Raw genomic sequence first — 13,361 nt, 5'->3', positions numbered from 1 at the left:
AAAAGATGTTCTTCTGCACTTTTCCCAAAGACTATCACATCGTCAATGTAGAACAACACTCCAGAGCAGCCATCAAGAATTTTGGCCATCATCTTCTGAAATGCCGCTGGGGCAGAAGCTAACCCAAAACAAACTCTTTTGAATCGGAAGAGTCCTTCATGCGTAATGAAGGCTGTCAGATCCCTGCTGTCAGGGTGCAAAAGAACCTGATGGTAGGCGCAAGCCAAGTCAAGCTTTGAGAAGTGTGTCGCGCCTACCAAGGCATGAAGAAGTTCCTCTGTGTGAGGCAATAAGAAGCTGTCTGGTACAATAGCCTTGTTAGGCTCCCGAAGGTCAACACAGATTCTGAAGCTGCCATCTTTCTTGTCAACGACCACAATGGGGGAAACCCATTCAGAAGCATCGATAGGTTCGATGATGTCAAGGCTCAGCAACCTGCGAAGTTCATCTGCTACTGGTTCCCGGAGTGAATATGGGAGACGACGAAGCTTCGAAATTACCGGCTGCACGCCTTGCCGAGTTTTGACACGATGCGTGAATCGCTTAGCAAAGCCCAACTCAGGACTGAAAAGTGAAACGAAGTCGGGTACCAAGGCTGGCGGAAGGTTTGCTTGCCTCGGTTGCTCTCTTGACTGCGTTGGAATGTGAGAAGGTGTCGGGTCATTGACACGCGGCGGCGGGCGACGGACGTGTGCAGGCACTCGAGAGTGGAACCCTGAATTCGAAGATTTAGAGCCTTAATGCCGTCGAGGCCAATCAGACAGGTGCCTTGGTGAACGATGTAGAAAAGAAGTGGTGCAGAGCGCCCTTTAAATTGAACGTCTGCCTGAAAACACCCTAGCACGGAAATTGGACGCTTAGAAAAATCAAGCAAGGTGACGTGCGGAGCTGGAAGGAGCAAAACGCTTTCAAAATGTCGACGAAATGCGTGTTCAGACAGAATCGAAACAGACGACCCCGAGTCAACAAGAAATGTCAAGCTGACATCCGCTACGCCCACTTTTATGTATATTGCTCTGCGAGCAAAATGCTGCACGGTCAAAACTTGCTCAGAACTTCCACTTGACAAAACATCGTCATCAAAATCAACTTCACGAACCCTGCCTTGCGTTTGTCGCTTGCGGTTGCATACTTTCTGAAAGTGGCCCTTGACGCCGCAAAACGAAGATTTCTTTCCCTGCGCTGGGCACTGTGACGCTGATGCGCGGTGGTTCCGCGAGCCGCACCGAAAACAGTGAGGTGAAACGGACCGGCTATCTCCGTCTCGCCGAGGGGGGCGGTGCCCCTGCGACGCACGTGAACCGCTCGCTTTCCTTGAAAAGTTCTGCTGACAATGCTCTTTTGGCTGTGAACTGGTTTTTCGCGAAGAATGCGGACGACGCACAGAAACAGGCTCGACTGAAGCAGAGAATTCCTTTAGTTCTTCAGCTGCTTGCTCGAACTGAAGAGCGATTCGTACTGCGCTCTCGAACGACAGGGAGGAACCCTCGAGTAGGAGCCGTTCACGTACGCGATTGGAAGCAACGCCGGCAACAAATTGGTCACGGAGAGCCTCATCTTGTGAATTGAACGAACAATGCGAAACGAGCTGCCGTAAAGCAGCAACAAACTCATGAACGGACTCGCCTGCGTGTTGGTTGCGGCGGTGGAAACGATGACGCTCGACGACTACGTTGCACGACGTCGAAAACTGCTTCCGTAAGGCGGCGAGTGCAGACGCGTACACGTCAGTAGTGGCCGCGGTAGGCTTATCTTGAACTGCCGGTGCTGCGGCGCTTGACCCTGCAGGTAAAGTCCGGAAAACACGCTGCCCTTCCGCCCCCAAACAATGCAGAAGAATGGCCTTGCGTCGCTCTGGTGAGCACTCAGCTGCTCCGGACGCTAGAAGGTAGACTGTAAAAGTCTGCTCCCACTCTTCCCATGGCAGGGACGGACGGCCGGGCGTCTGGAGGAACGGCGGTGGCGGAGCGAGGCCGGGGAAGCTCATGGCGGGGCGGGCGTAGCCGGACGGTACGGGATGCCGAAGGTAGCTTGGAACGGGCTACATCCTCGTCGCCAATGTGATGTTTTCGAAGGACGGACGGAAAAAAACCTTTATTCTGCACAATACATCAAATATATACACAAAGGAAGGACGCGCCCACTGGGGGTGAAAGAACACAAATAAATACCGAAACTGAATATAACAAATACAAACAGCACTTTTTAAGTTATTGGCTTATCTTTTTAAAAAGAAATATTCGTGTTCCCATTCAAAGGGGGTGGCATTTTATTATTATCAGTTTCATCGTATTTATATTAAAAGCGATCAGCGTTCCCGAGACACTTTGCGTCGGAGGAAGAATGTTCTTAGTTATGTGATTGTCCTAGGAGTCCGCGATACTCTGCCCAGAGGAAGTCTTTCGCTCTTTCCCTGCCATTGTACTAGTTTTCTCGAGACGATTGGAGCCCTGCATTCTTTACTTTTTACATAGATAGCATTTTTGACAAGATGGAATGCACTAACTGAAGCGATCTTCAGTGAGAATCAGATCTTTCTTAGGATCCCTATCGTTTCTTTGAAACACATTTTGTGGAAATACGTTTCGTGGCCAACTTTTTATAGGCATACATTTCATGAACACACGGCTCGTCTACGCTGTAAGTTTTGTGGGCACATGCCCCTGTGACGTCTTGTTAACAACGCATTTCTTCACTAAGCCGCTAAAAACTAGCGTGGGATTCACTAAGGCGTGCTTCATCGAAAACCCTGAGACGAAACGACTCAGGTTTTTCGATGAACTGCCCGGTCACCAGGCAAAAATGTAGATCCGGATCCGCGGATATCTGCATCCGCAGCCCCTGATATCCGCATCCGATCCACAATTCGCCAAAATTTGCCTAATTTTTGTCCGCATCCGTCATTTTACTGCGGATATCCGAGGATAATCCGCGGATATGAAGAGCTCTACATATTAACTACGCAATACACAGCGCCGACCCATAAAGCCATCGATAAAATTTCCGTCATCAATGAGCCATACGGTCGACTTTGTGCCAAGAGATTAATGGCACCGTAGCCCAAAGAGAAACACTGATGCCACACTTTTATCCAATTCCTTCGCTGTATTGAACTAACATCTGGTATCTACAATCGTTGAATGAAAACATCTTCAACTATGTTTTATCAGACACCAGAACGCCGCAATTGGGGCGGCGCAGGCGCCTACGTTGACAGTGATCAATGGGACCTTATCCAAATTCGGGAAGGGTCCATATTGCAAGACTAAGAACCAACAGAAGATAAAGTTGAGATACCAGCCTTTATACGGCATTGCGCTAGCTCTAGCTTGACTGGATTATAGTATGGCTTCTTGATTTCAGTTAATACCAATAAGCCCCAACATAAACACCCGAGCCGGTATTATCATAACAGGAAGCTTATGACAATACCGTGGTAATACAGTGGTAATAGAGAAATCAGGTATTAGAGATGTCCTGGACAAAGAAAAACTCAGGATTCACAAGAAAGGGTACTTAGTTGGCTCTGGCCAATTTCTTCAATGTACCCTACGTTTCAAAGCCGGCTCGGCTCCTTGTTCACGGGTGGCTGTATATGGGTTACAGTTTAAGCTACTATACTCTACTAAGTACCTTTTCTTATTGCTCACCTAACCAGGCGGAGTTCCACCGAAATATTTACATTTAAGCGTCACAAGTATAAAATATTTACATACAGCATTATTTTGTTTCGACATTAACGCAGCTCACTGAACTCTATGCGATGCTGTTTTTTTTTTTCTCGAAACCCCGCACCTTATCCCTTTTCCTAATTTTAATGGTACGGGGATGCTCTAAGCTAAAAGACCAACGCGCACGCCGCTTTGTTCCTTTGTTGATGGTTTAGAACTCTCTCTGTGTACTTTGCAGTAATCAAGGTAATATTACTCAATATACGTTTATTTGTATTTGTTATTTTTTTTTAATTTTGGTTCTAATTTATGTTAACCTTTGGGGATTAATTTTTTTTCAAGTGATGGCGTCCCAAACTTTGCGCTAATTTACGTGAATTTTCTCTTGTATACAATGAATAACAGAAAGTAGGCAATGAACTGTAAAGAAAATTTAGAGCGAGTTCCCAAAAAGCATTTGCACACCAAAATGACCGTAAAAATCAGCGACTTGACTTATCACACTGCCACCTTTCTCGAAATTCTACCTGACTGGTCCAATGAAAATAGTAAAATTTAAATTTTTCCCCAATAAAACTGAAAGTATTATTCAAAACTAAATTTACTAATGGAGGAGCGTCAGCTGTTGGGACCAGATTGAACAACGCCCATGTTTGCTCAGCTTACTAAGAGATGGCAACCCCAATACCGGAAAGCCGCACAGTGTATGGATGCTGGAGGGAACCAGACTTTACACAGAACTCTCTTTCAAGCGCTCCGTTCAGTTCGTGTTTCAGGTAACCGCGAAAATGCAAGCTTATAATTCAATTCTCAACTCGCTTTTTCAACACGACGGGCGTCACGCAATAAACAGTCATAAATAAATACGCTAGATGCTGCTTTAGGAGTCAGTTACACTTGTTAACAGTTATATCTTGCTTTCTGAATTTTCTTTGTTAATTTCGTTTGTCTGAAGAGATGCGAAAGGCGTATTTTCGCGTGTCATTTGTGACGTCAAGCGCCCCCAAAGCCTGCGCTGACCTACGCTTGTCGGCATTGGTGGCGCCATCTCTTAATACGCTCCGAAAACACGGGCGTCCTCGATCTCCCTTCGACAGCTGCCGCTCCAGCATAAAAAAAAACAAAAAACAGTTTGTGAAATATCATTTTAGTTTGATTGGAATTAGAGAATTTATATTTTAGTATGTTAATTTGAGCAGTACAGGCATTCTTTAGAAACGTTAAAGCTTGATAAGTCAATTTTAATTTTGGTGTGAATTCCTTTAGGGGGAAGGGGCTCGTTGTGTATTTAAAAAAATTAAAAAAATGTTCATATAGGTGTTATATTGACGCGGTACAAAAAGTAGTAATGTCAACTAATGAAAATGTAGACATAAATTTGCGAAAAACCTTTCGATATTTATTTTTTCAGAAAATGCATATCGATGGATATCACGTGCCATTTAGTTTTCAATCCCAAAACCTTTCCCACTGAGACACGGAAAGTTGCAATGTTGTAATATCAGAAAGAGATGACGACACGTTTTTAATCCTGTAAAACCCACGTGTACAAAAAATGACCGCATCTCTACGTGGTAAATGGTGTTGATTGGGGCCAAGCTCTGGTGGTGCTAATGATACTGATTTTATTGTTCATAGGTAGTGCTGATGGTGCTGATTTTTTTATTTCTCATTGGTAGTGCTGAGTTCTGGGTTGCGTTTCTACTTCATTAGTACTGCTTTATGATCGGTGAAGTGCAGAGCCAGTGATTCGTTAAAGTTTCAAGCGGAAGCAAGTCCTCTCTAGAGATATGCGTTGCCACCATCCTATTTTTTCCACGGAAAGCATTTGTAGTGTTTTTTTTTTCTTTCTTTCTTGCAAACGTAAGCTACGCTTCACTGAACGCGTGTGTTCAGTTCATCTATCCAAATTAAATTCAGGAGCTTTACCCGACAGTAGCTCTAGCGGTTTAAACCAGCTCGCCAATTTTCAGAGCTTGCCGTTGAATGTTTCAAATCAATAAGATATTTTCTTAAACTTTTATTCGGGAAATGGTACCATTTCCTGCAGGTTACGCCATTCAGCTTCATGTTTTCGCGGGTTTCAGCTTCCCCATTTTCCTACTAGTCATTTTATAAACTTATGTTTAAGATTTGAAAAAAAAAAAAAAGGTAACTATTTGGTTCTGAAATATTCACACATGATTCAGACTCTTAGCCATGCATTTAGACCCAGACGGAGCTGTAGGAGATGCGCAGTTGGTTTTCGCAAGTAAACGACACTGCAATTTTGATTTTCGAGGACATCTTGAACATTCTCATGGAGTTTAGGGGCGCAACAGTTTCGTAAACCACTGTACTTGCCGCTGCTTCTCGAGGGATAATGTCCGACCGCTGTCATGGCATCATCGCCCACCACAAGCTCGTTCGAAATAACGCCTGCTACGTGTGGCCACAAGCTATTATCAACCACATAGGTTTTTTTTTTTTTTTTTTTTTTTTTTTTGCGCTTCGCCGGTTAATTTAACCGCTATAAAAACATGGTTATTCTACTGACGTGTACATTGCTTGCTTACACAAGCTTGCAGAAACATTAGAATTTCACCGTTGTGCTGACTTTGCGGACTGCAAATAGGTCTATTCGGGCGTCGGACAGGCTGTGGAAATGCTCTTTAAAGGTCAAACGCAAGCGTTGACAATGCAATAGTTACGAAGAGCCACTATAGCTTGCTGATAAGAGCTCGCGGTTGAATGTCAACTTCATCCCGTCTTCACTTCATCAAACAGAACAATAGAGGGCACTTTGTACCGTTTATTTGCCACACAGCTCGGTCTTTACCAAATACACCACACTAAATTATCACGGCATCATCCACAAGTGACCCCGGGCACAAATTAGGCGCGAGGGCTGCGTAAGCGTGCTGCTCGGAGTCGCGTTCTGACTGCCTGAACAAGGGTCCCAGCCAAAGAAATCCGCACTCATTATTATTTGTGCCGCGCTGCCCACCAGCCTGTGGTGTAGAAAATGCTACACGTTTACCTCGAAAATGCTACGGGGTGACCTCAGTTTCTACGCATCGTGAGGAGCGCTTCACCACGCAATGCAAAGCTATGTTTCAGAATAAGAGGAAAGTTAATTTTTAATAAATAGTTTTCCTACGCTTAATGCGTCCAAAGCGCATTTGCAGATGCAGTTAAGCCACAGCCATCTTCTGGTCAGATGCCGTCCACACCGATAATGAATTGTTCATATCTATATATGCCTCCCTTGTGCTGAAAACGTTTTCACCAAAAGTTTAAATTCCTGCAGCACTTTCCAGTAGGGAGTACAAAATATGTGATCGACACTCACATTCGTTTCTTCATGTTCACTGTAGCAGATTACCGTGGTCCCGCATGACATTTTTCATTTCTGTAGTCGCTTACTGGGTCAGTAAGCAGGTCTTTTAGTTTTTCCGCCTCCAGCGCAAGCTTCCAAACGTCGATGACAGTATTGTCATTCTTAATGGTTTGAGCATGCACGCGCCACCACAACAGAGTGGAAGGGAACGAACGCGTGCTACAGTCCGGACGTCTAAGGAAGACTCCTTAACCATGTCAGTGAATATAGATGTCAAGATTCACATGTCATCAATGCCATATTATAACACCCCAAAGGGGACCCAGCATGATTTCTAAAATGTTTTGACTTTCACTACAAGTTGCATTAAGGGGTTTGAGATTTCAGTCGAAGTTTGGGAAGGAGACTTCAAGAATTTCTAAAAGTTGGAGAAGATCCGTCCTCGTTTTTTGAGAAGCCTGTGGGGTCTGTCTCAATATTTTCCTTAGAAGCACGGCACCCATCAAAATCGTTTTAACTTGTCTGTGGGAGACATCATGGGACTCTTCGGAATATATCCGTCGGGAAAGCCGCTTGGCCATTTTGTATCCGGTGACTACATTGAGCGGCCGCTCAGTTTCGGCTTCCAGTACCTTGCGTAGGATCTTCATTTTAGAGCAGCGCAATGTGCGTGTCAAGGAGAATGTCTCTCGGTGCCCTGTTCTTTACGTCTATTTATCCGTCTGGCTTGAGAAGCGCCTCCATCAAACTAAAAAAGAAGTTGAATACGTCACCGTGACGGCACCAGGTACGGCAGCTTGACCATTCACAGGATTTCCCAACGGCAGTGGAAGTTGGTGTCGCATTTGGGGTTTTCCTTTAACGTACTACTGAAAGAGTGTATCTTTGTTTATGCGGTGAACATGCTCGGTTTTAAGAGTCGAACTAGAGTATATCTCAGGAATTCACACAGCCGGATTGTGAGTACCCAGATATATAGATTTTTTGTGCAAAGAACCTTGTTGTCCCTGCTTCGTCTGTTTACTTTTGTCTACAGCATCTTACGCCCGGATTTAGTACACGTTGGTTCTTAACGTCGTTTTGAGTTGCAAAATGAATTAGAACTCAATGTCTCTACTAAACTGCCAATAAAAATTTGAACTGAACTTCTGATCTTTGATTCACAATCATTTGGGCGTCTAATTGGTTGAAGCGTTGAGGGATTCACAAAAGCTGAAGGGTCGGAAGGGCTAGGAGCTTTAAAAGGCTAAATGGGTTTGAAGAGCTGAAGGGGATCGGAGAGCTCAGGGATTTGAGGAACTGAAGGACTTTGATGAGCTGTAGGAGTTTCATGGGCTGAAGGGTTTTGAATAGGGTGCAGGCGTTATGTGGGCACACTTTAATTAGATCTGGTCACTATGAATCGTCGATAGAAAAGAGGTCCGTAAAGTTTGATTTAATTCGGAGCGCGCTGAAAGCGTGTATGTTACACATGATACGTTATGTGGGCAACAATATTACGAATACTCTCACATTGCAGCCCAAATGGTACTGCGATTTAGCCGAGGTGAAACAAGAGTGTGAGATTTTCGACAATCCTACACTAATGAAGGCAAAGGGTAAGGCACTGCTACAAGCGGTTCGGAAACAATTGAAGGCACTTCCTTTTCGCTATGAATTAACCACGTCACGTTCTGCTACTCTGACCCCAGGAAGGCAGTGGGCAAATGTGTGAACCACTTCACTGGATGACTTTCTAGAGGAACAAATCGGGTGATCGCATAAGAAGTTCGACGGGATGGCCATATATTTACTGTTCAGTCAGAACATCCAATTATATAGCGCAAATGTACAGGGCAATAATGTAGCACTGAGAGCGTTCAATCAAGTTCCCGAAACTTGCGGAAATTGGATAACTCGGCAGCTCAATGACAATGTCAAGCTTCCTAAGAGTCAATACGACTTGCGAAGGAGGACCAATATGAGGCGCTCCGGCTTCGAACTCCTGAAGGGAAGAATCTGTTCAACACATTCGGAAAGATTATGCTTAGGTAGCAAGTCAACAAGTCAATTTCGGTACTACGATTGGTTTGTTTTGATGAACATCTCATCATCTGATTAGCGGAGGGAGAGATGTAAAGGAGATATACTACACAGAACACGGCTTAGCGATTCACATGCTAGCCTTTAGCATGAAGTTTTGAGGCCTAACGTCGTCAATGGGTAGCCACTGCTAGGGCGATGATGATGATGAGAGGACACGTGATTTCAGTAGGCAACCCGTTGAGCTTCACACTCCTACCGCTGCCACACCCAGGGGCGCAGCAGTCACCAGCGAGCCAGTATTGCTTTCGCGTTCACAACTCATAAGAGGTGCCTAGGCGTCCTCGGAATTTTAAGCTCTGAGTGAGTTTAGGCAACAAAATGATGGCATTCAAGACAGTGCAGGATGCCCCAAACATTTACAGAGTTTTTTTACTCCACAAAAACACTACGCATGTATCAATGTCCATTTTCCGCCTACACGTAGCCCTTTTGGTCCCAATTTGATGCCAATGTTTTAGACGAAACCATTTCTTTAATTTCTAAGTTACCGGTAAGTTTCAGAACATTGCGATGGAAAACTAGCCACGAAGAGGGCTCTCAAATACATGAAACTCAATGGCGCCATTTGCCAAAAAAAGAGAGAAAAGGAACTCCCATCTTGAAAAACAAAATGGTTGTAAGAAATGTGTTTTAAATTTGGAATGAAAAAACGGATAGTTATGAAAACTTGACATCTGGTTCGGACCGGTAGTGGTATAGGTAGGCGAAGAATTATTCTTCGGCCAAGCGTACTTCATTCTTGCGGTGAAAAACACAAGGAAACCATGTTGTTTTTTCATTTTTTTCATTGTGCTTTTGGGGGGTGGGTGGACGTTGTACTGTACGTGTTTTCACTCCCTGATAGTAGGAACCTGTTTATCTCTGCAAAGTGTTTAGCAGTGATGGAGAAATTGCACACACTAGGAAGAGGTTTCATGTGAGCGAGCAATTACGTCTTTTCCGTCTTCCGTGAACGTCTTGCTGATATTCTGATGAAAACACATGATGGCCGGGTTATCCGCTACGTCGTCTGGTGCTCTGTTTATCTCCAACTGTTCAGGGCAGCACAGGCTCTTTTGCCGTGCACGTGTAAGTAGCTGAGTTTGGAAAGGCCCTATATCGACAAAACCGAAAACAAAAATGCTTGGTAAACTTAGAAACAGTTCATTTATTTACAGCTAGTTTAAGTATGTTATACATATTAGTGGTGCATGTTCGAGACACAAGTTTAAAATTGTATTTCTTGATCTTCAAATAAAACATTTTCTCGACTTGGTGCCGATCATTTTTGCGACAGATGTGTAACGATAATTGCAAGTGGTGTAGATCATGACCCATATTATTTTAGGTAAATTTGGCAGCAGCATGCGCCAAAACCTTTCCCCATGCAGGTTTCCGAAAAACTAAAATCCGTTTCCACCTGTACAATCCTTAACACAGCTGTCACGTGCTCCTGAATCCGAATTTTCGGATGCGTCAGGCATTGTCTTTACTCCTGCAATTAGTTACCCTGGTACTGATCCGTCGTCGCCAGCATCAATAAACCCATTCCTAACGCCTATTGATAAATTTCAAGCTTCGCCTTTTTGAACATTTTCGATTATGAAAAAGATTTAAAAAAAATCTGGGGGTTTGTCTTAGCAATCAATGATGGGCAGCCGAACTTTCTTTACTTCTTTAGAACACAATTCAAATATGCCGTTGTATCTGTTTTGTTGCGTTACATTTCCTATATTAAAATACTCAAGAAAGGGTGATTAAAAAAGACAAAATCCAACCCAAGATAAGTGCTGAACATTTCGGTTCGTCTGAGACGGTGCCTTCCAAAAAACAAATTGGTCATAGCGGGAGGAAAGGCCAAGAGAAATAGTGGGCGCTTGAGCTCCTGGGGAAAGGTTCGTCCAGGGGCGCACTACCGTTTTTTTTTTTGTTTTGTTTTAGGTGAAACTTTAGAGATTGGTGTACTCTAGTCGTCAGCTATGTACTTATGAAGTTTATAATGTCTATTAGCTTAGAAAAAAAGCCATTTCGGTATATATACCGGCGCCTCTATAGCCCATGTGACCTGAAGTGCTCCAACATAAAAAAAACGTTTAGTTCCACGTTGCTTTACTCAAGACAGTCGAAAAAGATATCCATGTTATTATGTTTAAATATTTACTTGATGTGATGTGTCGCGAGCTACCGCTCGTTGCAAAAGGTATATCCATCGAAGAGTTTAATGATTAGATACTTTGCACCTTACAATAAAAACATTAATGAACCAATCGTTTCAACTTAAATAGAAACACCTATTGTTTCTTTTTGGGTACGATTATCAAAGTGCTTGCGATATATTTAAAAGTGACTCTTGATTCTCGGAGATTATGACACCGTGTATCAGTAACTCATAAAAAGAAATATTAAGTGTACACGTGACGAGACAAAGAGTGAGGTAAGTTCATGGGCACAACGAACACGGTGCCTGCGAAGTTGCGACTCAGGCTGAAGACGACACAGAACCAAAGAAAGTGATCAGAGCGCCAATTGGGCGACGTGAGCGATCGAAAATGTCGCTGTGGTCGGCCCACCACATTTGGCCGGATACTGAGTATGACGTCAGCGAAGGAATTATCATAGACGCAAATAAGAGCACTGTAAGAACTTCAATTTCGACGGTGTTGGCAGAGTTGCTTTGATGGCGCTATGATTTCAGGCTTTCACCATGCTCATTACAAACACCATGGAACTTGTTGTTCACATGGTAATGACGTCACGAAAGGTAACCAAACGAGGGCGCCGCCGAAACATCTCGCCGCTAATAGCTAACCGCCCAGGGGCGCGGTGTGCCGAGGTACGGTAGGCTAGGGCTCACGTATCCAAGGAGAAAGCTGCGGCGAGACGAAGTGATGAAGAACTTTTAGCAAACCGTTGCCGCGTTCCGGGTACTGAACTACCGGAGCCTTCGAAGCTTGCATTTAAGCGCGCGCCCCGCGGTCACGGTAACGGCGCTGCGCGCGCTCAAAAATATGCTTCAAAAGTTGCGGTCATGCGGTACGCGGTACTCGGTAACGATTTGCTAAAAGTCCCTATTGACGACCGATCGGAACAAATTCAAAGACAGCAACGAGTGCACTGAGCGCGCGACACTCTTTTTATCTACAAACATGGTGTGCTATGCTCGAGTCATGCACGATGGTACAGTGGCATTATCTCTGAACAATGCACAAAACACGATTACTACAGACTCCCGACCGAATACGAGGAAGCTTACAGGCTCCGCCAAAAGTTTTGTCTTTCGGCTGCTTCGTAGACTGGTACTGTCTGAACCCATAAACAAGAAACAATACATGTATACATGACCGGATGAAGAGCGAGGGGAGTTCTGGAGCACAACGAGCAAGTACAATGTGCCAGCAGCCATCGTGGCTTGTTTTACGCGGTGTCGTTTGTTTCCAGAACAGCTCTGAATAGATATATTTCGTTTCTGTGGATTAATAAAATAGATAGGAACGGCCTGAACTACAAATAGAGTGTGGAAGTGGTCAGCATACCCCACCGGATATTGGGAGACAAAAAGTTCCAATCGATGCTCCACCAACGATTCTGACTTCGGGCGGCTTTGTAGACTTTGTTCAATTTGATCAAGCACGGTTCATTACTGTATATATATATTTACAGGGTGTTTCATGAAAGGCAGAAAAAAATCGATATTGCGAAAACTACGCATCGCACCAAAAAAGGCCTTTGACGTTTTGGTCCTAAGCCAGGAGTCTGTATAAGACAATTGGGGGCCGAGGGCTAGTCAAGCTGCTTGATGCAGCTTTTTTCCTCGGTCTCCATCCGTCATTGTATGTGATGGAAAATAAACAATTTATTATTATTTTATTATTATTATTATTAAAGTTCGAGATAATTAAGCTGTAAATATTTTTGCGTTTTTTTTTAATATTAAGTTTAAGGGCACGGCACTAATAAGAATCTTGCTGATCATCATCGAAAAAACTCTAAATCAACAAATTGCAGAACGATAGAAGTAACGCGTAATAATTTACTGCCTTCCGAAAAACCGCACAACTTCGACGTATTTTTAAGTTTCGGTTTGCAATCGGAACGCTTCTCGGCACCGACGGCACCGCAACCCGCAGAGAAATAGTGCAACCAACCCCTGCTGCAGTGTCCTCGCGCAACGCAGCAGGGGTTGGTTGTACTATTTCTTCGCGGGGTGCGGTGCCGTCGGTGCGGAGAAGCGTTCCGATTCCAATCCGAAACTTAAAAACCCGTCGAAGCTGTGCGGTTTTTGAGAAAGCCGTACGCAACGAGCAAAA

The 13,361-nt window shown here is 44.2% G+C and overlaps 1 protein-coding gene across 1 annotated transcript; it reads right to left on the bottom strand.

Annotated features, from left to right (window-relative positions):
- Positions 1–496: 496 nt before the first annotated feature.
- Positions 497–2,069, bottom strand: LOC120843341. The gene has a single exon (XM_040214672.1). It carries the CDS (start codon positions 1,985–1,987, stop codon positions 497–499), a length of 1,491 nt encoding a protein of 496 aa, XP_040070606.1. The 5' UTR covers positions 1,988–2,069.
- Positions 2,070–13,361: the final 11,292 nt, after the last annotated feature.

The sequence above is a fragment of the Ixodes scapularis genome, unplaced genomic scaffold (assembly GCF_016920785.2).
Source record: "Ixodes scapularis isolate PalLabHiFi unplaced genomic scaffold, ASM1692078v2 PGA_scaffold4__175_contigs__length_147842914, whole genome shotgun sequence".
NCBI lineage: Eukaryota > Metazoa > Arthropoda > Arachnida > Ixodida > Ixodidae > Ixodes > Ixodes scapularis.
The sequence above is the reverse complement of the archived record's forward strand: the minus strand, read 5'-3'. Positions and strand labels throughout refer to the sequence as shown.